At 33.1% G+C, this 23856-nt stretch overlaps 3 protein-coding genes and 1 long non-coding RNA gene across 6 annotated transcripts; 3 read left to right on the top strand and 1 right to left on the bottom strand.

Annotated features, from left to right (window-relative positions):
• Positions 1-1527: 1527 nt before the first annotated feature.
• LOC110227705 (vegetative storage protein 1) lies at positions 1528-3165 on the top strand. The gene is made up of 3 exons (XM_021023002.1): positions 1528-2342; positions 2557-2769; positions 2848-3165. Exons 1-3 carry the CDS (start codon positions 1918-1920, stop codon positions 3020-3022), a joined length of 813 nt encoding a protein of 270 aa, XP_020878661.1. The 5' UTR covers positions 1528-1917; the 3' UTR covers positions 3023-3165.
• Positions 3166-7873: 4708 nt separating this feature from the next.
• LOC110227707 lies at positions 7874-9304 on the bottom strand. The gene is made up of 3 exons (XR_002331392.1): positions 8855-9304; positions 8507-8573; positions 7874-8389 (listed from the first exon to the last, which is right to left on the bottom strand). It is a non-coding gene; the product is annotated as an uncharacterized LOC110227707 (long non-coding RNA).
• A 3050-nt stretch (positions 9305-12354) lies between these two features.
• On the top strand, positions 12355-15141 carry LOC9310288 (alcohol dehydrogenase-like 6). 2 transcript variants are annotated; one of them, XM_021023000.1, is made up of 11 exons: positions 12355-12458; positions 12575-12748; positions 12819-12955; positions 13048-13085; positions 13514-13836; positions 13919-14001; positions 14076-14151; positions 14216-14277; positions 14375-14470; positions 14558-14719; positions 14804-15141. In XM_021023000.1, exons 2-11 carry the CDS (start codon positions 12694-12696, stop codon positions 14918-14920), a joined length of 1149 nt encoding a protein of 382 aa, XP_020878659.1. In that variant the 5' UTR covers positions 12355-12458; positions 12575-12693; the 3' UTR covers positions 14921-15141. The 2 variants fall into 2 exon arrangements, with proteins under 2 accessions (XP_020878659.1, XP_020878658.1); XM_021022999.1 differs by having other exon boundaries at positions 12356-12748.
• Positions 15142-15500: 359 nt separating this feature from the next.
• LOC9310287 (sterol 3-beta-glucosyltransferase) lies at positions 15501-19506 on the top strand. 2 transcript variants are annotated; one of them, XM_021022997.1, is made up of 15 exons: positions 15501-15691; positions 15783-15854; positions 15947-16046; positions 16136-16269; positions 16365-16435; positions 16514-16595; positions 16675-16776; positions 16871-16926; positions 17180-17214; positions 17632-17842; positions 17993-18202; positions 18333-18392; positions 18504-18543; positions 18848-19069; positions 19186-19506. In XM_021022997.1, the coding sequence occupies exons 1-15, from the start codon at positions 15551-15553 to the stop codon at positions 19258-19260; spliced, it is 1611 nt and encodes a 536-aa protein (XP_020878656.1). In that variant the 5' UTR covers positions 15501-15550; the 3' UTR covers positions 19261-19506. The 2 variants fall into 2 exon arrangements, with proteins under 2 accessions (XP_020878656.1, XP_020878655.1); XM_021022996.1 differs by having other exon boundaries at positions 15549-15691; positions 19160-19506.
• The last annotated feature ends 4350 nt before the right edge of the window (positions 19507-23856 follow it).

Raw genomic sequence — 23856 nt, 5'->3', positions numbered from 1 at the left:
ATCCGTCCAATTCTAAGAAAAATATTGTTGGTATCTTCATTTGAATTTTACATTTAAAGTTGATTAAAACTTCTCCATTTTAATAATCATTCTTCTTGAGAAGAATTTATTAATATTAAAATGATATATGTTTAAAAATAGCTTAGAGAATAAAGAATTTGAAGCTATTTTATAGATTTTTTTTTATCATGAAACAAATAATATATTTTAAAGAACAAAAATTCGGGAACTACTTAAGAAGAAAGACAAATATATAGAGTTCAAAAGTCACGAACATTTAAATAGACAACTATTCATACAAAAAGTTGTGACGAAAAAATGCAATGAAATATATTGAAGAGACGTAACTTTAAATGAATAGATGCAACTATAAAGACACAACCGTAAACTGAAAAAAAATATGATTATAATTGAACAAATAGAACTGTCCCAGAAAAATAACCGTCAATTTTTTAACGAAAAGATGCGATAAAAAAAGACACAACTTAGAAAAAATATCCGTCAATATTTTAACGGAAAGTTGCGATAAAAAGACACAAATGAAAAAAGTTACCGACAATATTTTAACGGAAAATTGCGATAAGAAGACACAACCGAAAAAATAACCGTCAACAAAAAAAAGTAACTGTCAATATTTTAACGAGAGTTGCGATAAAAAAATACAATCGAAAAAAAATAACCGTCAATATTTTAGCCGAAAGTTGCGATAAAAATACACAACCGTTCAAAACTGCAAAAGACATTTATTGAGATTGCTATTATATATAGATTTTTTTTTCTCTCCAAATATGAAATAAATAAAAACGAAAGGTGTAATATTTAACGTCTATACTTGTCATGGATCATGAAAAGAAACTGATAAATATTCAGGAACAGGGTGGTTCTGCACATCACCAAACGGAGAGACGCCAACCATGGGAGCAGCCAATATCCGAAGAAGTCTCTCACCTCTACATACCAAAGTGGAAGCTCTTTTCTGGGCAATGAAGTGTATGATTGGATACTACACCCAAGATGTAGCTTTTTATACAGACTGTTCAGACCTGGTGAAGATGGTGTCCTTCCCAATCGAATGGCCGGCATTCGCAGTGTATTTGGAAGATTTCAAGAGCGACAAGAAAGAATTTTCAAGCTTCTCTTTATTTTTAATCCCTCGTAGTGCAAATGTAAAAGCGGATAATTTGGCACGAAAAATTCATACCAAACCGCATCATATTACTTATGTAAACAACATTCTTCATGAATGATTCTTTTAAATTTTAATTAAAAGATGTTGACAAAAGAAAAAAAAAAAAACGTCTATACGTGTATACCTCACATTTCTTATCTTATCGACATATTTCATCTCGTATGATTCAACCTACACAGTACACATCTATCTCTTGTTGCTCACTGGGAGGCTGCTGCCAATTACTCGTTTATTGAATATCACGTTTTGCATTATTGGTTTTGCCAATTACTCTATCAATTATTTATCAAAAAAAAAAAAGTTTACTCTATCAATTATCCAAAAAAAAAGTTTACTCACATCGACATATTCACACACATTTTTCTAGTAATGTAGAAAAACTTCACAGTAAGATCTCTAAAACGAGACTCTAATTCAAAATTTACAAGCACAAAAGCCAAAGATAATATTAAAAATAAAACAACAAAACGCCAAATTCTAGTTTAGCACACAGTCTCAACGTGCTCTAAAAACGAGTGGTGTAAGTGAAAAATATTGTCAATTATAAACATTATGGGACCAGTAGCATTTGTTGCACCAATCCAAATACACATACACTTATCGCCTCATCTCCCATCTGTCGTCATAAGTAACCATACCTAACCCTACATCATTATAAATACCACCCTTTGTGTCCCACAAATAAACATCACAAACTAAACAATAAACCATACCACAAAAAAAAAAACATGAAAATCCTCTCACTTTCACTTCTCTTTCTCTTGGCAGCTACGGTCTCCCACGTCCGGTCTTCGGCTTCCGTTCCAGGGCTCATCGAACTCCTCGAATCGAACACCATCTTTGGGGACGAAGCCGAACTCTTAGAGAAAGAGGGACTTTCCATCAACTACCACAACTGTAGAAGCTGGCACCTTGGTGTTGAGACCTCTAACATCATAGACTTCGACACCGTGCCCGCAAATTGCAAAGACTATGTTGAAGACTACTTGATCACTTCCAAACAATATCAATCTGACTCCAAAACGGTGTGCAAAGAGGCTTATTTCTATGCCAAAGGACTTGCCCTAAAGAACGATACCGTCAATGTTTGGATATTTGACATAGACGACACTCTCCTCTCTAGTATCCCCTACTACGCCAAATATGGATACGGGTATACATATTATTGTTATTAGTTCTACCTACACCATCTCCATTGCATTAACAATATTATCTTCATTTGAAAATGTCATATATATATGGAAAAACACGTTTCATTTGACAAATCTAAATAGTTTGATACAAACTGTTTTTCTTTTGTAGTCCATATCTACTTTGTGATTTCATTTTAAAGTAGATTTGTTTTTTTTTTTTTTTGGGATTCTTAGGACACAGAACACAGCCCCGGGGGCGTACTGGTCGTGGTTAAGGTCCGGAGAATCAACTCCAGGACTCCCGGAGACTTTGCATCTATACAGGAACCTCTTAGAACTCGGGATTGAACCCATCATAATCTCTGACCGATGGAAGAGGTTGTCAGAAGTCACTCTCGATAATCTCAAGGCTGCTGGTGTGACAAAATGGAAGCATCTTATATTCAAGTAAGCTTAATAATATACAGTAAGTAAGTATGATGTATATGCAATTTAATCGAGGATTAATTAAATATGGCAACGCAGGCCAAACCATTCGAAATTGCCGGAAGTGGTGTACAAGTCAAAGGTGAGGAAGAGCCTGGTGAAGAAAGGATACAACATCGTTGGGAATATTGGAGACCAATGGGCTGATTTGGTTGAGGATACTCCTGGAAGGGTCTTTAAGCTCCCAAATCCACTCTACTACGTACCTTCTTAAGCATCTATCATCATGTCTTTGTCCCCTTGTATCCACTGCATATCTATGTCTTTCCGTTTATGTTTGTAGCCGTTTAGGCACCGCTGCATAAATAAAATGTCTATCCTATCGTAACTTAATAAGAACAAAGACTTCGTACTAAATGTTGTTTTTCTTTATAGGGATAATTAATCAAGTGGCCATGAAATGAAATGATACGTAACAATTTGAAGTTAATAAAAAAAAAAATTGAATGTATTGGAAACTAATTTAGCACTTATTAGTTAAATAAAAGTAAAAATGAATTTTGAAAAATTTGGAACAAAAATATTGCTATAGTTTTACATTATGAGATGTAAAATATGTTTATGATATATATAGCAGAATGTCACAATCTCGTAGATTAAAGTTTAATATGTGTCTTCATGTTGTAAGACACGTTTAATTATTGTACTGTATAATCACTCGTTAATGTTGCAAAATAATTTGGTTTCATCAGCACACGAAAAGTATATTTATAATCCGACAAAAAGTAAATATGGTACAAAAAAATATCCAACCAAAAAAAAATATAGTTATTTAAATTATTGCCATTAAATAATGAATATTTTTTTTGGATTGTGGTTTTGTTTAAGTTTTATGGAAATATGGTTACTTTTTCGTAACATATTACTTTTTCTTCATAACATGGTTACTTTTTCGTAACATATTACTTTTTATGTAAATATTTAATTTATTACTTAACGTCGTATATAACACCGAAATACTAAACTCTAATATTATATTAAAAATAAGTTGTTACGAGAAAAAAGATCAAATGACACTTATATAAAACATAAACTCGTCTTCTAAAAATATTTAGGTTCAAATGCGTATTTTTTCAATACCTCGTAGTTCATTGTTATATATGCCAATTATACAAGAAAGTATTCCCGCCAACACAAGTATTACCCAAGTCCATCATAGGCACAAACATTTTTTTTGCTAATAATGTGGAACAGCTTCACAGAATTAGTATTCTGTAAACCGAAACTCTGGTTCAAAATTCACAAGAATAAAAGCCTACGATAATAATAAAAATGAAACAACAAAACGCCGAATTCTAAATTTAGCACGGTCACAACGTGCTCAAGAAACGAGTGGTGTAAGTGAAATATCTCTTCGGTTATAAAACATAATGGGGCCAGAAAGCATTTGCATCACTCGAAGCCATTCACGTACACTTATTATCTGAGTTATCTCCTCGTTGCCCATATTATCGTCATAAGACGAGACCACACAGTAAACTAACTTCACTTCACTATAAATACCACCCTTTGCATCACATAAAATATCATACTCTTAATTATCACCACTAATTTTCAAAGCTGCACGTGTGTGAATTTTATACGCTATTTATGTTATATGTTGAGTAATTTATGTCCTTTTCAAAAATTTGAATCATAATATATGCATATATATATATATATATATTTAATATATGAATACTGTAATTATTTTATATTTATTCTTGATATGATTTAAATTTTTAAATCGAACTTAAATCAATCAACATATAAAGAATTTTAAAATTTTGATGACATCGTAATATGCATTAAAAAATAAATTGTTGGTCAAAATGAAATGGTATTCGTTTAGTGATTTCTAAATATTATTTAAAATCTAATGTTATTTAATAGGAAATATGCACAAAATAGCCAAATTTTTGAGGATAATTAAGAAAATAGTCATACGCTACAGTAATTTGTCGGTATCATGTCGGGAAGCACATGTAATTACGTACATGCCCTTTATAACATGCTTTTTTCTCGAATTATAAGTGATAGAATAATATATCTCTTTTATCATATTACTAGATCCTGACCCGCACGTACGTGCGGAGTTTCATATTTCAAAAACATTTCTTACAAATTTTCATACAATATAGATTATTTTATTGTTTTTATGATGTATATTTTAGTGTATTAGATTTAGATCCACATGTACGTGCAGAGATATTTTTTTTAGAAATTGTTATATAGATTTTAAAAATATAAAATATTTTGTTGTGTTAGTGAACTTTGTAATAATATAGATATTATAAAGTTAGAGCAATGAACGAAATTTAGTTGCGTTAGTGCATAGTTAAATTTTAAGATTCGGACCTACACGTACGTGTGAAATTGTATTTAATATAAAATTAAGATATTATTTAGTTGCAAAAGTTAAGTGATGTTACGTTTTTATTTTCTAAACTATTCAAAACATTTCTAACAGTTTGATTACATGTGTTAAATAGGATACATATTCGGTTTAGTTTGGATTATTTCATGTATATTAGCTAGGCGTAACAATTTTGGAACAGGAAACCTATCCCGTCTTGTATATGTCATAAATTTTTCGTCCCATAACCCGTCTCGTATACGTGAAATAAAAATATTACGGTCCCGTATCTGTCATAAATTGTAACTAAAAACGTACGTATAATATGTGTGTAAACAAATTTATTTTATATAGTGCTCATAACACAAACTCATACCAGTTGAGTATTAAGTTTGATTTTTAATTTATGTTCCCCTGCCATCCCGTCTCGTAATTCTTATTCTCATTTCATTCCATTAAAACCATGTTCCAAATTCTTGTTTGCTTACTTTAAAATACCATAAAATACATACTGTGAGTTTTGCGGATTAATATGTATGATGTTAAAGTTTCAAATATTTTAACAAATTTATTAATGTTTCTTTCCTTAGCTAAATTTTGCATATTCTTCTTTTCATTGTTTAATCATAATTAGTTCAATATTTGGACTAAAAATAAAAGTTTTAGATACATCTATAAAAGGGATATGCTATTGCTGCATAATTTGTGTTGAATGCAAAATATATAATTAGTTTACATAATTTCAAAAACTGTGTGCAATATATTATGGATTTATTTAAGGAAGATCTGAGTTGAAAAGAAAAAAATAAAACACAAAATATTTCAAAATTAATATGTACATTCTATTGTTTAGATTTTTTCAAAAATTGCTCTAAACGAAAACCATTATGATAATTACTTAAAATTTATTATTATTTGAGTTTATTTCATAGTAAAAATAAATATTTGTTAATATTTAATATGGTTTTTTAGAAATTATGAAATAAAATTTCGTTTTATATTTCAAAATTTGTAATAAAAATATTATAACAAAACTGAATATTAAAATATTTGCATTTAATTTTTTTACCAAATTTCAAATTCAATCTTAAAATCTTCCTTAAATAATATTTGCATCTAGTTATTATTTAAGGAAGATCTGAGTTGAAAAGAAAAAAATAAAACACAAAATATTTCAAAATTAATATGTACATTCTATTGTTTAGATTTTTTCGAAAATTGCTCTAAACGAAAACCATTATGATAATTACTTAAAATTTATTATTATTTGAGTTTATTTCATAGTAAAAATAAATATTTGTTAATATTTAATATGGTTTTTTAGAAATTATGAAATAAAATTTCGTTTTATATTTCAAAATTTGTAATAAAAATATTATAACAAAACTGAATATTAAAATATTTGCATTTAATTTTTTTACCAAATTTCAAATTCAATCTTAAAATCCTCCATTGATAAATCTTTTTAAATGATAGTTTTTTTTTAATTTTGAATTAAAATGATATTATTTTTATTTTTATTTTTGATATAGAATAGTCTATTAGGATTGGTTTAGAAAAAATCTTAGTTGGATATCAAATCTTAGTTTTTCAATTCCTATTGGTTAACAATTTTAAAAAATTAATTTCAAATTTTCGTTTATAATTAATAAGAGAGAGAAAATTAGTTTATTTTTTGGAAATTAATAAGTATTTAAAAGAATTAAACTATTTTTTATTTAAATATATTAATTTTGTGATTACTATTGTACCCTTAATGAAGTTATTTAAAAACATTAAAAACCAATGGCATTTTTTGTAATTTTTTACCCTTTATAAGGTTATTTATTATCCAATGCTTCCCAATTAATAATATAGATTTTGTCGTATTACACGTTATTTATAAAGAGCACATGGTATTTCTTGAAAAAAACACTCTATTCAGTTTAATATCTCTCTATCATGTTATTTTGTAGTAATACATGTTTTTTATTATTATCACATGTGATTTCTTTAAAAAACATTCTTATTTTATAGTAATTCACGGTTTTTATTAAGATTACATGTTATTTCTTTAAAAAAAAATTCTATTCAAGTTTAATTTTTCTATAACAATGTTTTTTAAAAAAAAAAAACACTACATAAAAATGTTTTTTCTTAAAAATTCACTACGTTTTTTGAAATATCATGTCTTTTAGTTAAATATAATATGTGAAATTTAGATCTTACGTGCTATTTTGAAAAATATCACGAAACAATCTTGCCTACTGTTGATCTCAAAACAAACGGAGGATAGTTTTGTTATTTCACATCCTCTGACAACGTGGGTCCATCGCTGTTTTCCGAGAAAAACCTTTTTTCTGCTAGTTTCTTAATTTATGTGTCTAATTTGGCTATCGACTAATATTACCCTATTTAATACTCCAATTACACTACAGGAATATCGGGTATTAAAAGCGTCTGAAAAACGCTGTCTAAAGATATAATAGCGTTTTTGAAAGCGCTGTATATACGCCCGCTATAATAGGTAAGTGACTTTAGATAGCGTTTTTCTGTAATGCTATAAATGCTTATATAACATAGCGTTTTCTTTTCTGCTATTATAAATTATATAATAGCGTTTTTTGTGTGTTATTAAAAAGTTAAGCATTTAGAAAAATTGATATTTGTTGTTTTTAATATTATATATAATATTGTAATTATATATAATATTAGTACTTCATAATATTTAAATTATGAAGACTTTAAATTAAACTTAAAATTAAAACTGGATTTAAAACCTGTCATTTTAAAAGATCATACAAAGAGTAGTACTACACCATGAGATAGAACAATGTTTTTTGACACAAACTTATGCTCACATGAATACAATATGCTTGTTAGGCCAAGCCACCCAGTTTCCTACTGCATCAGATATTACTTGAATTTCAGAACATTTCTGATGGATTACCCAAATTACTTGCTGATTCAACCACAAACTTAGTTGCTCCTGTTTCATACTCAAGGTTATTCCTACAAGTTAACAAATAGTACCCATTACAAACTGAGAACAGTCAATCATAAAATGAAATCAATGCATATATGTAAGAACAAGTTAATACCTTGGCAACCAAACCCAAGCTTTATCCATTTCACAAGAGCTCCGACCAAATGTGCATACAAGTAATTTTCAGAGGCAGTCACTTTCAAAGCCAAAACAACAATACAAGTAATCTGATAGAAGAATCATATACCTGATAGAGTTTGTTCTCTTCTGATTAACTCGAACTACAACAGAAAAAGCAAAAATAGAAATCAATTAAACTCAAATCAATAAATCTACTAATCCAACAAAAATTAAAAGAAATCGATTTCATTATTAGTCTTTGATTTGGCTCTGTTTACCTTCTCTTGGGTGTTGACTCCTTCAATCTGGACAAGTGATGTGTTTGGATACTGGTTCGACTACGACCTGCACATTGAAGTAAATGTCAGACCAGATCTAGTTTCAAATTGTTAGGACTCAAGTTAACAAGGAAGATGTGAAAGATACACAAAGCAGCTCAAAGCAGTTCAAAGAACATGTAGATACAGTCTCAAATGTGTAAGCGATTCTACCTAAATCCTCAAATCCCTAAATCCCCAAATTCTAAATCCTCAAATTCCTAAATCGACCAAACCCAAACCCAAATCGTCATCTCGCAGCTCTCTCTCTACAAATCAAGAACAAATTTGTGATTAAGTGGGATTTACCTTCGATTTAGTGGGATTCCCAAACAGATCGAGCATACAAGGAAGATGGGAGAACCTAAGGAAGATGCGGAGAGAGCAAAGAGGTTGAAATTTTTCGGAAATTTGTGTTTTGTGTCTGTCGGAGATAGCAAAGAGGAGAGAAAGAGGAAACCCTAAAAATTGAAGAGTAAAGTCGACAAAGATGAGCTAAGGGGAAAAAGAAACTATGCCCAAAAATATTTCTAAGTGTAGTAGCGGGAATGGGAAATTTTTAGCGCCCAACCTTTTCAATAGCGTTTTAATATGGTAATGCTATTAAATATACTTCCGCGTCATAGTAAAAATTGTGAAATACTATCCATAGCGTTTCAACAAGGTAGAAACGCTATTGAAAGTTCAGAGGTCCTCTAACAATAGCAGAATGACTACAAACGCTATTGTATAGTGCTATTAAAACCCGATATTCATGTAGTGTTAAAATTGATTCACAATTCACAAACCAGTTAAAATATACAAGACCATTTTGCAAATTACTAAAAAACCAATTTTTTGTTGTTGTTATTATTATTATTATGGTTGCCAGATACGTTGAACCTAGACACGAACAAATAGAACACGTGCCTCTACACGAGTGTTTGTTGTAATCTATTTATATCGCATGGGACCAGCCTCTGTGGTATTATATGACTGCATGTGACTCTGTTTCTATTGATCGTTGTCCATTTTCTGCGTAATTGAAGTGAGATTGTCTTTCATCGTATCATTATCAATTTATCACCCGATTAAGTACCAACGCGATGAGCCAATTACTCAAATCATGGTCAAAATAAATTAATGAATAAACAATTTAACAACGATTCAATTTGTTCAAGTAGCTAGGAGCCTAGGAAATTATAATTTTTGTGGTTTGCATGATCTAACAATTAAAACCATGTCTTTTGGTCCCTTATTTTGAGAGGAAATATTTAAAAAATGAGGATTTTTTTTTTACTTACATCATTTTCTAGGAAAAAGTAAAATTGTGAATATTAAATTAATACATCAAACTAATCCTTTTCTTTTCAAAATGATGTACCATTGGAAAATAATTTCCCTAATTTTTTTATGTTTCTTTTTTCTCAATATATGGGACTATTAAAAATTAAATGGTGTTTTTAAAAATTAAAAAAAAATAGTAAGTGAGAATATACTTGAAATATTATTATTTTTGAAAAACTCATTTTAGTGTAATCGTTTAGAATGAAAAAATGATCGTAATCATTAGAGATGTACTAAGGTATTTGAGACGTTTTGAAAGATAGCATTAAGTTCCAAGAAGATCTCAATCTATGAAGAAATGATAGTAGCTCTTTGTTTTATAGGCTTTATCATATTCAGTCCTAAGAACATCATTATAGGGGGGATGTTAGCTGAATCTTAGGTATTAAAATGATTTAAATTAAATAGTTAATACCTTAATAAGCTAAGGAACGTTCCTTAGCTTATTAAGGTACTAACTATTTAATTTAAATCACTTTAATACCTAAGAGGTGTCACGTGTCACGTTTTGATTGAGCGGATTTCACATATTCTACAGATACGCCTTCTAATTTCTTCGATAATAGAGCTCGAGTTCGTGATCGAGGTATGCATCAACAATTGAAAAATGATTTGGTCGAACATATATGGACAAAATATAGAAGAAATTAAGTTTAAAATATTTGTGATTTATGTTATGAATTGTATCTCATGTATGTTTTATTTTTTTTAATTTGCAACAATTATTAAATTTTCTATAATTATAAATTTTATTTTTATATTAATATTTGTTTTTCTAAGAACCACATGTTAAGAGCCTACTATTAATCACACAAAAATCTTAACTCAAAAATACTATCTCTTAATAATCACTTTTACAAATAAATTATTTAAATATTACTAAGATCTATCTCTAAGAAACTATCTATAATGATGCTCTAAGAGGTTTTCGTGGCTGGCCTTTCTCCTCATCAACTAATTAATGCCTCCAGAGTCCGGACCTCTCTCTTTTGAAACAAACTATGAAAAAAAAATGGTGGCAAATGTGGAAGTCTGTTTCTCCAATTCTCCTTGTAATTCGTCTTCTTTTTTTTAGTTGGGTCTGTATGACTGTATCAATGGAAAAGTTGTTAAAGAAAAAAAAAATATGAAAACATTATTTTTTTTTTTAAGTAAAAGAATAGTTATAGTAAGCTCTCCCATATTGTACCCAAATCATTTGTTACTTTGTTTTTATTCTTTTTTGCCAAGATCTCAAATATATAGGTAAAATGATCTTTTTTAATACCTAAACTTTTCATTTCTTAGGACTTGATTGGTTTTTCCGCTAGCACCCTCCTAGCGGTTGCTAGCGGTCGGTTGCGGTTGTTAGCGGTTGGTACCAATCATAGAAACCGCTCCATACTGCTTTAAACCGCTCGAAATCGCTGAATTTCAAAAGTTCCTTCCCGCAAGCGTTTGCGGTTGCGGGCGATAGCGGTTGGATTTTAAAAAAAAAAAAAAACAAACAAACAAACCTTTACTTATAATTATTATAAAATATATTTATCATATATGTATCTTTCATCTTTGTATCACGTTCTCATCATAAACCCTAATCAATATTCTAAAATTTTATTTTCTCAATGTCTTCCACTCAAACTGATGAAAATCAAGAACCAAACGTAAGTATCATATATCATTTTATTCATTCATCACCTCATGTGTAACTCTTTGAATATTTTTCTTAGCATCTTTTTTTTTTTTTCATTATGTATTGCTTTGCTTTTTGATTGAATATATGTTTCGATTTATTTTCTCGAATAGAAAATCACTTGCTTTTTGATTGAATTCAACGTTATTTACAGTTTGCCTCATTACTTGATGCAATTTTTGGTGTTAACCCAGTATAAAATACTATCTTATTACAAAATTTCTTTATTTTGAATAACTATTTAGTACTTTATTTATGGTTTCAATTATTAAGCATGTTCAATTTTTCTAATATTATCATAATAATATATTAGTATTTTTATTTCTTTTTTTGTAATATTTTTTTTATTTTTTTGGTCATTTTTTTATTTAACTGCTACCGCAACCGCTGATTTACCAGTCATAAAACTCCCGAAAACGCATCCATTTTCAAACGCTAAACCAGTCGTTCAAAACGCTTGGTAACGCTTGAAACCGCAACCGCCCGCTTCTGCAAACTCCCGCAACCGCAACCGCAACCGCTGCGTTTAAACCAGTTAGACCCTTAATGATATTTATATCCATAGCAAAAAAAAGAAAAAAAAAAAAAGAATATACAAGACAATTAACAATGTGCTAGGGTGTGAGAATATTCATTCATAATATAGGCTATTCGGTTTTTTAATTTAACCTATCATGAACATTATGAAGTAAGATAAGCCCAAACGAGCCCACTATAAGCCCAATAATATTCTTCTCTCTGTCTGCCTTAGCTAACCCAAAAATTGCTCTCCCATATCACTCATGTCATCGTTTTTTTTCTTCTTTTTTCTTGTAATTACGGCGTGACAAATTCCACCAGAATGTCGAACGCAGAAGAAACTAAAGTAGAAATGTTTGAATCCATTGCAAGATTAGTATGATTAATTAACGAAAGGTTGGTGGCGAGAATAACTTGCATCTAACGTGGGACCTCTAAAGCTGTAAAATCACCATTTTTAATTTTTTCTTGGATCACTTAAGCTCAATGGTGGTTGGTGATTTCGGTGTTAGGTGAAGAACCTCTGTTTCTTCCTCTTCAGGATCGGTGTTAGGTGAAGAAGCTCTGTTTCTTCGTCTTCTTCTTCAGGTTTCTTCATTTTGTGCTTGAAGCAAGAAAATTTGGGATAACGATGTCGTCTTCTTCTTCTTCTTCCTTCGAACAACCTCAAGTCATAACCTGCAAAGGTAAAAAAAGGGTTTTTGTTTTTGTTCTCGTTGATGAAAGATTAGGTTTTTTGATTGAGAAATTCTGTAGCGGCGGTGGCATGGCGTGCTGGTGAGCCATTGGTTATGGAGGAAGTTGAAGTGAGTCCACCTCAACCTCTTGAGATCAGAATTAAAGTTGTATGTACATCTCTCTGTCGTAGTGATCTTTCTGCTTGGGAAGCTCAGGTTTGTAGTTTCTCTTCTTTACTATATAACCTGTTAATGAGTCTGGCTTTATAAGTATGTGTCTCTGATGAAGTCTCCATTTGTTGGTACAGTCTCTTTTGCCTCGAATATTTGGCCATGAAGCTGCAGGGTACGTTACATTTTGTCTATAACCTCATTTTTTAGATTAGGCAAGCATAGGAACAAGTTAAGAAAATTAGCTTCATTTCGGATATGTAGAATGTGATAAGGTATTGAGTGCTCTAATGTTGTTCTTAGTGTGTGATTTAGCAGCGTTGTTGCGGTGTTTAGTATAGGACTATTGTAATTAGCTTGGTCAGCTTAGGATCAAACCTTACCAGTTAATTGAGAGGTGATGGTTTATAGAAGAGCGAAGAGACTGTGCTGGGGGACATTCTGGATTTGTCTAGAGTCTTGGTTTAGGCATTGCGGCATCAGTCGAGAGTTAGAGAATTTTATAGTTAATAGTAGCTTCTAAGGTGTACTTCTTTGTGAATTGAGTAAAGAAAGAGTTTACTGGTTTGAATCCTAGCATCGTGTCTATGGATGTTACTGCAGTATAGTAGAGAGCATTGGAGAAGGTGTAACCGAGTTTGAGAAAGGAGATCATGTGCTCGCTGTATTCACTGGAGAATGTGGGTCATGTCGGCATTGCATCTCTGGGAAAAGTAATATGTGTCAGGTTCTTGGAATGGAGAGGAAAGGTTTGATGCATAGTGATCAGAAGACACGCTTCACCATCAAAGGCAAACCTGTTTACCATTACTGCGCGGTTTCAAGTTTCAGCGAATACACTGTGGTTCACTCTGGCTGTGCTGTCAAAGTCGATCCTGTTGCACCTCTGCACAAAATTTGTCTGCTAAGCTGTGGAGTAGCTGCAGGTAGTTAAAAATAATATCTTAAAATGATTAAATTCTAATAGTTATTTACAGTCAATACTGAGAATATTGGGTGTAATTTTAGGTCTTGGTGCAGCGTGGAATGTTGCTGATGTACAAAAAGGTTCAAGTGTTGTGATATTTGGTCTTGGAACTGTCGGTCTTTCGGTAAGTATAGATACAGAAGTTTTGATGCTTTTGTGCTAATGGAGTCTGATGTGGGATTAATCTCTTATGAGTAGGTTGCTCAAGGTGCCAAACTCAGAGGAGCAGCTCAAATAATTGGGGTTGATATAAATCCAGCTAAGGCTGAACAAGGTATATCATCATTAAGATATAACACGTTTCTGGACTGGTTTTGAGTGTTTCTTATTTGTTGCAGCAAAGACATTTGGCGTCACGGATTTCATCAATTCAAATGACCTCTCTGAACCTATACCCCAGGTAATTTCAGTATCTCCGGTTTGTGCTTATCATAGCAATAACTAAAGACATTGGAATCGGCGGTGTAGAAAATTATACTGATGCGTTGGGATTTTAGGTGATCAAAAGAATGACTGGAGGAGGTGCGGATTTCTCATTTGAATGTGTTGGTGACACAGGAATAGCTACAACTGCTTTACAATCGTGCTCGGATGTAAGATTTCAGTTCTATTTGTTCCCACCTTGTAACTATATTGTATACAAATGCCTTTTTGAAACCTTTTCAATGTGAATATCTCAGGGATGGGGAATGACGGTTACTCTAGGTGTACCGAAAGTGAAGCCTGAAGTTTCAGCTCATTACGGACTTTTCCTTTCTGGAAAATCTTTAAAAGGGACTCTATTTGGTGGTTGGAAGCCTAAATCTGATCTTCCTTCACTCATTGAAAAGTACATGAACAAGGTATATAAGCGTGCAGCTACATTAGCAAAATCACTTTTAGTGGATGAAACAGTTTGTTTACATTTTCACTCTTCCGTGGCGCAGGAGATTATGATCGATGAATTGGTTACGCATAACCTGGTGTTTGATGAAATCAACAAAGCTTTTGATCTCATGAGAGATGGAAAGTGTCTGCGTTGTGTTCTTCACATGCCAAAGTAATGTCTCCGAAAAAAGATTAACAAGAGATGTGTACATTCTACAGCTGAGATCGATTTCATTATCTGATTGTTGTATAAAACAAAAGTGATGGTTTTCTTCTATAGAGCTATGAGACTCTTTTTTTGTCATCAAAAGTGGATTGCGACATGATGATACAAACGAGTGTCTAGAAGACTAGAACCAAGGACATCGATCTTAAATTGATAGCAGTGTTTCAAGTATATACATTTTGCAAACCAAAACTTTTTTTTGGCAGATCAAAATTGTCAAAACTTTTTCTTTTGTCTTCAGTTTGGTTTGACGCCATGATTTTGAGAATTAACGTTAATATATACTAGTATATAGGGTTTGATAATATTTTTAAGGAAATTTATTTGTTTTTTTTTTTTTTCGAATCGCTACTGCCCGCATCCGTTTGTGATCCTCCGCAACCTCAAACGTTTACGGAAAAGAGCTTTTGAAATTCAGTAATTTTGAACGGTATAGAGCTGTCTGGAATGCTTTAAATGATTGCTATGATTGGTTTTAAACGCTAGCGACCGCAACATCCCGCAAAAACGCAGGATTTGCGGGTTGTGAGACGCAACCGTCTTTAAAACGCGATTCTAATGTTTTTCAACGCACCTTTAAATGTTGCAAACGCACTTCACTGGTGATCGCTCTGTCACTTCATCGGAGCATTTGAGCACCATGGAGGAGGAACCGGAGAGAAGGAAAGCCATCGCTCTCTTCATGGCTTTCGGTACCAAAGGCGATGTCTACCCTCTCGCTGTATTCTCTCTGTCTCTACTCTCAGTATCTCGATTCATAATTGGGGTCTGGCTTAGGAAGCGAGACCAAAGAAGGTTTTTTGTTTTTGCAGGCCATTGCTGCAGCTTTCGCTCGTGTTCAGCAACACTACTCTGTGGTTTTGATGTCACATTTGGCTCATGAGGTTTGGTTTTTTCTTCTTCTTCTTCTCATAAAGTTCTCGACTTGCAGAAACTACGTTCTCGAATCAAAGATATAGAGGTTGATTTGTTGCAGAACCTAAGCTCTCACTTGAACAAAGCAAACGTTTCCTATCTTCCTATCAATTCTCCTCCTGCCCTGTCTAGTGAACCTCAGGGTACTCAAAACGCCGCAGGTCAATACTCTGATTTTAGTTTCTTCTTCAAATATGGTTTTCTTCTTCTTACTTAGCTTTAACCATTCATCAATTCTGGTTTCAATCAGAGAAACTATTTTTGGAGGAAAAAGAAAGGATAAAAAGGGAACACAGAGAAGAGTGTCATTCTGCATTCAAAAGCATTTTCGGAAAGGGTCCTTGTATGGAGGGTGATTTCGTTGTCATAAATTTCTTTGCATTGGTACATCTGCTTAATACTCTCTCCTTTGTACCAGGATTGATTGTGTCTGCTTTATCTCGAGTTACTAACTGTGGTTCATCTGATTGTGCATTTAGGAAGGATGGAGCCTTGCAGAACTTTTCCAAATCCCTTGTGTGGTAGCGGCTCCTTATGTTGTTCCGTATAGGTAACTTTGTAGCTTACAAGTATGAGTGTGACATCCTGGAAATGGAAGATGATCACTTGCAATTCTTCTTTTGTACAGTCCACCATCAGGCTTTGAAAGACAGTTTAGGAAGGAACTCCCAGATTTGTACAAGTACTTGAAAGAAGCCCCCATCGGCAAGGTATTCCATATGATTGTGATACAAACATGCAATTGGTGTTATTTTCTCCTGAAACATTCTAGTGTCTGTGTTTTTGCAGGTTAGCTGGAGTGATGTAACTCATTGGATGTGGCCTCTTTTTACTGAAGAATGGGGATCGTGGCGCTACGAGGAACTCAACCTAAGTTGTTACCCTTTTGCAGTATGTATTTTCTAAACATAGAGACCTAGAATGTTACATTTTATTGTGAAAAATGATAGTGTGAACTGTCACCCGATTTACTCATTGGATGCAGGATCCAGTAACAGACCTTCCAATTTGGCGTAGCCGGCCGCCATCTCCCTTGGTCTTGTGAGTTGTGAATTTACTTGGTGGTAAAAGCTGATCAACTTTGCAATCTATCTTGCCATCACGATTTTATCTTCATATACTAAGTATTTTTTGGTTACTTGATCTATTTAATGTACTTTCTCACTTTATGTCCAACACTGGCTGATATCTGATTAAATACTAAGAACTTTGAAATTTAAGTAATTTAGTTGTAAAACCCAGATGAAACTGCATAAGTTTGTAAGTGACCTGTTACGTATTTTCCTTGTGACAGGTATGGTTTCAGCAAAGAAATCGTCGAATGCCCTGGTATGTCGGATATTTGTCGCGTCTACCAAATATTTTTCTGTGCTTTGCTAGCATCTTCTTTAAAAAAAGTTATCTGGGTAGTAGTTTTATTCTTCTTTCTTTTGGGTATATTTTGCAGCTATATTCTTACCATTTATAAATTCTTGAGAAAATATGTGATTGGAACTTTATACCAGAGAAGAAAAAGGTTAAAACAGACCCAACTTTAAAAGGATGTCTGTTTTACATTTGATAGAAAGGGGTAGAAACTAATTGAATGTAACAGATTCATAGTTAAAGATGAATCTTGTTTGACGCGCAGTTGTTTTTATTCCTTGACTCCTTGGAACACATTATAAAATCTCAGTGTAAATCGTCATTGATTTGAAAAAGCTTCGTTCTCTGCGTTTCACTGCATTCATTTATTCTTATTAACAGATTACTGGCCCTTGAGCGTTCGAGTTTGCGGCTTTTGGTTTCTGCCCAATGAATGGCAGTTTTCATGCAACAAGTGTGGAGACAATCCTTTTACAGGGCGCCTGGGTACAGACGATTCCCATACATGCTCAAACCACTCTGAGTTGTATACTTTTATATCGTCTTGTGAGCCAGAACTGCCTATCTTTGTAGGGTTGAGTTCTGTTGGAAGGTCTAAATTTAAGTTGATCCCCCTGAATCATTTCTGATTATGTTTTCAACACCTTTTGTTTCAGAAGAAGACTGAGACTTATTCTATCAAATATTATATAACCCATGCTGAATTAGTGTACGGTAGTAACTTTTCTCTTTGCTTTTGCAGCATGGGCTTTGTAAGGGATCCCATAGCCTTTCTTCGAGTTCTCCAATCTGTTATCCAGATTACAGGTTACAGATTTATCATTTTCACAGCAGGTTATGGACCTTTAGATGCAGCAATTTGGACCATTGCTAATAGATCAGATTCAAGTGAGAAACAACCGTTACATGCAGGAATCTCTATTTTCAACGGCAAGCTTTTCTGTTTCCCTGGGTGAGCACAAATTTGCCCAATATTTAGTTGGCCATTATTTACAATAAAAGATCATTGTATTTGGACATGACAAAACCTACATTACACTGTGACCATATAACCTACTTAATTTTTTGTCTCTCTGAATTAGTATGGTGCCATACAAGTGGATGTTTCAAAGATGCGCTGCAGCAATTCATCATGGTGGCAGGTGAAAATGTCAGCTGGATACCATTTCCTGGTGAACATGGACACATATAAATACACGTAAACTGATTTTTGCTTGTCTTTCTATATGAATTTTGTCCCCTTTGGAAATCAGCGGTTCTGTTGCTGCAGCATTACAGGCTGGAATCCCGCAGGTTTGTGTTTGTATGTTAGTTTATTAGATCTTTGATATATAATGGTAAAAGTAATTGTTTGTCTAGAAGGATCAGTAGAAATTTAGCTGTACAGTAACTAGTACATCAGAAGAACATGTCATGGTCCTTCAAAAATGTATGATATATGATTACTCTGCTACAAACTTTACTAGTACTTGCTCATAAACCATAGTTTTGTGCACTGCTTGGTTACAAATGATGATTGACGTTCTTAAAGCTTTATCAATTTCAAGTTGTAATGCCAAAAAGTGACCACATAATGTGTGTGTATGCCTTTCTACAGATCATATGCCCATTTATGCTGGATCAGTTCTATTGGGCAGAAAAGATGTCTTGGCTTGGAGTTGCTCCTCAACCATTGAAAAGAAACCACCTGCTTCTAGAGGAACCAAATGATGAAAACATCATGGAAGCTGCACAAGTGGTAGCAAAAGCCATATACGATGCACTGTCTGCAAAAAGTAGGGCTTGTGCGATGGAAATTGCTGAAATATTATCTCTTGAGGTAACCAGTTACGATCAGTTTATTATCATTTCTTCCCATGGAGTGTTCTATTTCATAGTTTGAGTATTTTGTGGCAACTGATAGTTTTAGGGTATCCAAAAAATTGATGATTTCAGGATGGAGTCACAGAAGCTGTGAGAGTGCTTAGAGAAGAGGTGTGTGTTTCAGGCAGCAACCGAATGTTTGGATGAGCATCGTCATATACAACGTAAAGCTTACATCAAGTGATGGTGATCAATGCATACTGATTGTTGGCAACCACAAAAGAACGTTACTTTCCTTTTCTACTATTAATGTTGCCAGTCTCCAAGGCTCAAACCAAGGCTTATACACAGCTCTTTGTTATATACTTGTTTTTTCCGTACTAATTTTTGTTTTTTGTTTTTTTCCGTCTTGGATAAATTTATTAGAAATGGTAAGCAACCATTACAAACCAATCTTGAAGAATATTCAAGATGAAACTAGCTTAGGGAAACGAATTAACTCCTCCAAATATCCAAAAACTTAGTCAAAGCAAAAGACCACTGAAAGGAACATCAAATAGCAATAGAGGCAAGTCTCTCGTCTTCAAAAACCCTAGCTATGTAACCACCAATGATGACCCGTAGCTACATAGTCTTGAAATCTTGCATTAGAAATAACACTTTGCGCAATGAGAGAAGAGCTTCTATTTGAGTAAGCACTTTCCACCTCCAGCCTCCAATCTTTAAGCTTATCCTAAAAATGGCTAATCTCCATTACTTGTTGAGTGAAAGACAGCCATGCTTTAAGTCTTGCAATAGCCCCGGAAATATCATGTGCCTCAGATGCAAAGATGACCCTATTCATCTTGAGACTATGAATAGAATCCATTGCCCAAGTCCTCATCTGCAAAGATGACTTCAAGGCGAATCATGACTATTCTAGCTTTCCATAGCGTTCAAGATATTTTGATTTGGTGCTTCGGAAGGCTTTCAACGGATGTCAAAATTTGGAAGCTTCGAAACTATTATGAAACGATTTTTTGTTGTCTTTTTGGTCCATTTTACCTTTAAATCTGTCAAAGTTTTTTTACACTGAAAATACTTGAATATCAAGTGTAGCAAGGCAGACTAATGACTAGCAAGGACATTGTTTGGAATTCAAGATACTAATAGGGAAAACAAACCAAATATTAAATTGTCTGTCATACATAAGAGATTCAAGAACCAAATCCTAAACCCTACACCTAAACATAAACGGACACTAGAAACATCCATTCCGCTGCCGAGCTTTGAACCCGAAAATGGAAGATTGAATTTAATTTAAACCTTTGTGCTACAGAGGATATTTTGTCTATAGGAGAATTTATAGGGTATATATAGAATTATGTTAAAGTTTTATTAGGTTTTTCTAAAAAGATATGCTACCATCATTTGTTTTTTTTTTTGTTTAAAGCTACCATCATTTGTTTTAGATATATATATAACTATGTTAAGGTTTTATCATAAGATTTTGTTACAGATTTTAGGGCTGAATACAAACTTGTAAAATGAATTAAAGATAGATGGTCGTTGGCATCTACAAAAACAACATACTCTAACATTTAAAAAAAAAACATGTAGCTATTATCTTTTGGGCCAGTAAAGTAATCTAATACCATCCTATGTGCCTATTAAGATGGCCCAATCAATACATCGTAGAAATTCGGAAACGGCAAAAAGGAGGGAGATAAGGAGAAAGAAGAAAAGTGTGACAAATTAAGATTAAGAAGAGAGACAAATGGGGAAAGAACGGAGAAGGAGACAAGAGGAAGAAACAATGGCGATGATGAGCTTAATGAAGGATCAACAGAATCCAATTCAACAGTTTCAAGTCAAATTCAAGGAGATTGAAACTGGTTTCAAGTCTTAGTTGTCAAAACAGAAGTTGCCGCCGTAGTCACCACAATGGGTTGTATTTAGGGAGCTTTTACCGATGGTCTAATGGGTCCTCTCTCTTTTGAATTGCTTCACGCCGGTGTTGGGCCTCTTAATTAACTAATCAGAATTTGTCATGTAATCTAATTAAAAAATTAAAATAACTAATATTATCTAAATAAAAAATATTATGTTAAATCATTAAAAAACTCAAAATTAAATTAACTATGAAGATCATTAATCGTCTCTTTCACGTGTCTCTCTTTAGTTTTCTTCGTCTATCATTTTATTTTATTTTAATATTATATTCCTTCTTTCTAAATGGAAGATGAACAAGAAAACGTAAGAAATTTTCAAACTAAGAAATTTTGATGTAAGAATAAAAAATATTTTGACTTATGTTCAAATTATGTACGTTCAACTCTTATTCCCGATAGCCAGTTAAATGTCGCTGCCACCAAATCCGACCTTATAGACATGGCCATTTTTCTCACAAGTGCTACAAGTAAATACTTCATTTTTAATATTTTATTTGAGTTATCTGTCAGTTTTTTTTCATGATTTGAAGTCTTCTATTTTGTAGGAATTTGACAAAAGTTATGGTGATTTATTGTACAGCTCTATTATTTTGAATATAAAGGCGGAAAACATTTTGGAAGTTCTGAAGCTCTATTATTATTTATTTTGGTTAAACTTATTTTTGTTATGTTTTTTTGTTCGTTTTTCCCTCGAAAAAGGAATACACTAATTCCATTTTGGGTTTTTAATTATCTAAGAGGGACACGTAAAGGAGACAAGTAATGGTCCCCACAATTAATTCCATTTTGGGGTTTTAATGATTTAAGCTAATTATTTTATTAAGATATTATTAATTATTTTAATTTGTTTAATTAGATTACATGGTAAATTCTTTTTGAGGTAGTTCATTCTTTTAAAAAAAATTACATTAGGTTTTGTAGTAGATTGTAGCTGTAATTTAAGGTTGGGGGCCACCGTGGAGTCTCTTATTTATGTGGGGTTTGAGGCTTCTATGTGGGCTGTGGGCGGCTTTGTCTTTCTTCTTGCGGTATTGATCATTTCTAAGGTTGTGGAGTGCTGCTTCTGTCAGTAATGACTAATGATCTTTGTTTTGAGTATTCATTCTCATGTGTTTTGAATGAAACTTGCTTCTTTTTTTCTATCTATGTTAGGCTATACTTTGATACCTTTTAAGCCTTGTCCCAGTTAAGTTTCAGGATTGAATTTTGCTTGTCGTTGGTTTTTGCAGGTTTTCAGTAAATAAGTTACTCCTTTTCTTTTCTTTATCTATTTCGTTTCATGTGCAACATTTTTAACAAATCACATATCCAGTGTGAAGAATAAGAGTATCTGCTAAACCAATTAACAACTCTGATTAAGAAATCCACCATAGGCAACCAACCGAATTACAATGATGTACAAATCATTGTCACCATAGAAGCATTAGTTCTGCTTAAGTTAGTGTGTTACATACTTTGGAGTTTCTGACCTTATTATCATGGGCCTTGTTGTCTCCATGGAAAGCCAATTCCCAAACCAAAAACGAAAGGCACAACAACATCAGGAATCTCTCATGATAAGTAACTTTTCTCTGAAAATGTGGAGTTGTAAAAGGAAAATATGTTGAGACTTCACCTCCTCTGATCCTTAAATTTATCAATATCTTTGAATACTGTTGCTATAAAGGCATCAAGTTTCGGGTTTCCGTGCATCAAATTTATCAATATCTTTGAATACTGTTGCTATAAAGATGTGTAAAACAAGGAAACAAGGTGGGTTAAGTTACCGTGCAGTTGGTGATTTTAATCAAGCGCTACTCGCAAAACAAGCTTGGAGACTTCTCACAAAACCAAATTATATAAAGCACGCTATTATCACCGGAAGGGTTTTATGGATGTTGTGGTCGGTTCTAGACCTTCTTATGTGTGGCGCAACATCATTCATGGTCGAGAATCGCTTGGAAAAGGTCTCATAAAGAACATAGGTAATGGTCAAACGACGAGTGTATGGACCGATAAATGGATATTCGATAATGCTCCGTGTCGTCCTTTCAACAAACAGTCTCTGTATGATTTAGATTTATGGGTTTCAAACCTTATTACCCCCCAAGGCTCTTGGAATCATCATCTTCTAATGGAACTGTTTTTCCCACCGGATATTGTTAGAATTATGTCGTATCCTCCAAATATAGCCGTGGCTGACAGTTACATTTGGGCTTATAATCGGTCTGGGTGTTACACGGTTAAGAGTGGCAATTGGTTGTTGTCCAACGTGCAAACTGTGTCTACACCATTATCTGCTCAGGAACAAGAGTCTAGAGTTCTTAAAGAGAAGATTTGGACTGTTAAAACTGTACCTAAGATCAAAATATTTTTATGGAGGGCTTTATCTGGTGCACTAGCAGTCTCGGTGTGTTTACAAGCTCATGGTATGCACTCTGATCTCCAATATCCATGGCTATATTACACTGTAAATTATCCATGTTTCTTGGTTAAATGAGTCTCATATGTGGTGGAGTATGGATAGTAAGGAATCACTAAGGAGATGCAGTGTTCCATGCGAGAGACATGTTTATGCCCGTAATTAATTGTATTGCTGCGGAGTTAAGAGGTATTCTATGGGTTTTGGATAGTCTTTCAGCGTTGCATTGGACAACATTGAGATCTGTTCCGACTGTAATGCTGCTATTTCAGCTATTCTTGATCCTTCAAACTGGCCAAGATATCTTTCCTATCTTGATAGGATTCATCGGGTGATATCAAACTTTGGTAAAATAGTGTTCAAGGTGTCTTCTCCAAAAGCTAATTCAATCGCAAAAGATATAGCTATGAGTGTCACAAGAGACGGTCGTGTGCGATCATATCTAGCTCGTGGTGGTCCGGCTTGGTTACA

Source organism: Arabidopsis lyrata, assembly GCF_000004255.2.
Source record: "Arabidopsis lyrata subsp. lyrata unplaced genomic scaffold ARALYscaffold_6, whole genome shotgun sequence".
NCBI lineage: Eukaryota > Viridiplantae > Streptophyta > Magnoliopsida > Brassicales > Brassicaceae > Arabidopsis > Arabidopsis lyrata.
The sequence above is the reverse complement of the archived record's forward strand: the minus strand, read 5'-3'. Positions and strand labels throughout refer to the sequence as shown.

What these genes read in the sequence shown, in the direction of transcription:
- LOC110227705 (XM_021023002.1), top strand. Translation starts at nt 1,918, where the DNA reads ATGAAAATCCTCTCACTTTCACTTCTCTTTCTCTTGGCAGCTACGGTC. An exon ending in TACGCCAAATATGGATACGG is followed by an intron (nt 2,343 to 2,556) that starts GTATACATATTA and finishes TGGGATTCTTAG; the next exon opens with GACACAGAACACAGCCCCGG. An exon ending in TGGAAGCATCTTATATTCAA is followed by an intron (nt 2,770 to 2,847) that starts GTAAGCTTAATA and finishes ATGGCAACGCAG; the next exon opens with GCCAAACCATTCGAAATTGC.
- LOC9310288 (XM_021023000.1), top strand. Translation starts at nt 12,694, where the DNA reads ATGTCGTCTTCTTCTTCTTCTTCCTTCGAACAACCTCAAGTCATAACC. An exon ending in TTTGGCCATGAAGCTGCAGG is followed by an intron (nt 13,086 to 13,513) that starts GTACGTTACATT and finishes ATGTTACTGCAG; the next exon opens with TATAGTAGAGAGCATTGGAG. An exon ending in TTGGAACTGTCGGTCTTTCG is followed by an intron (nt 14,002 to 14,075) that starts GTAAGTATAGAT and finishes TCTTATGAGTAG; the next exon opens with GTTGCTCAAGGTGCCAAACT.
- LOC9310287 (XM_021022997.1), top strand. Translation starts at nt 15,551, where the DNA reads ATGTTGCAAACGCACTTCACTGGTGATCGCTCTGTCACTTCATCGGAG. An exon ending in GCGATGTCTACCCTCTCGCT is followed by an intron (nt 15,692 to 15,782) that starts GTATTCTCTCTG and finishes TTGTTTTTGCAG; the next exon opens with GCCATTGCTGCAGCTTTCGC. An exon ending in GGGTTGAGTTCTGTTGGAAG is followed by an intron (nt 17,843 to 17,992) that starts GTCTAAATTTAA and finishes TTGCTTTTGCAG; the next exon opens with CATGGGCTTTGTAAGGGATC.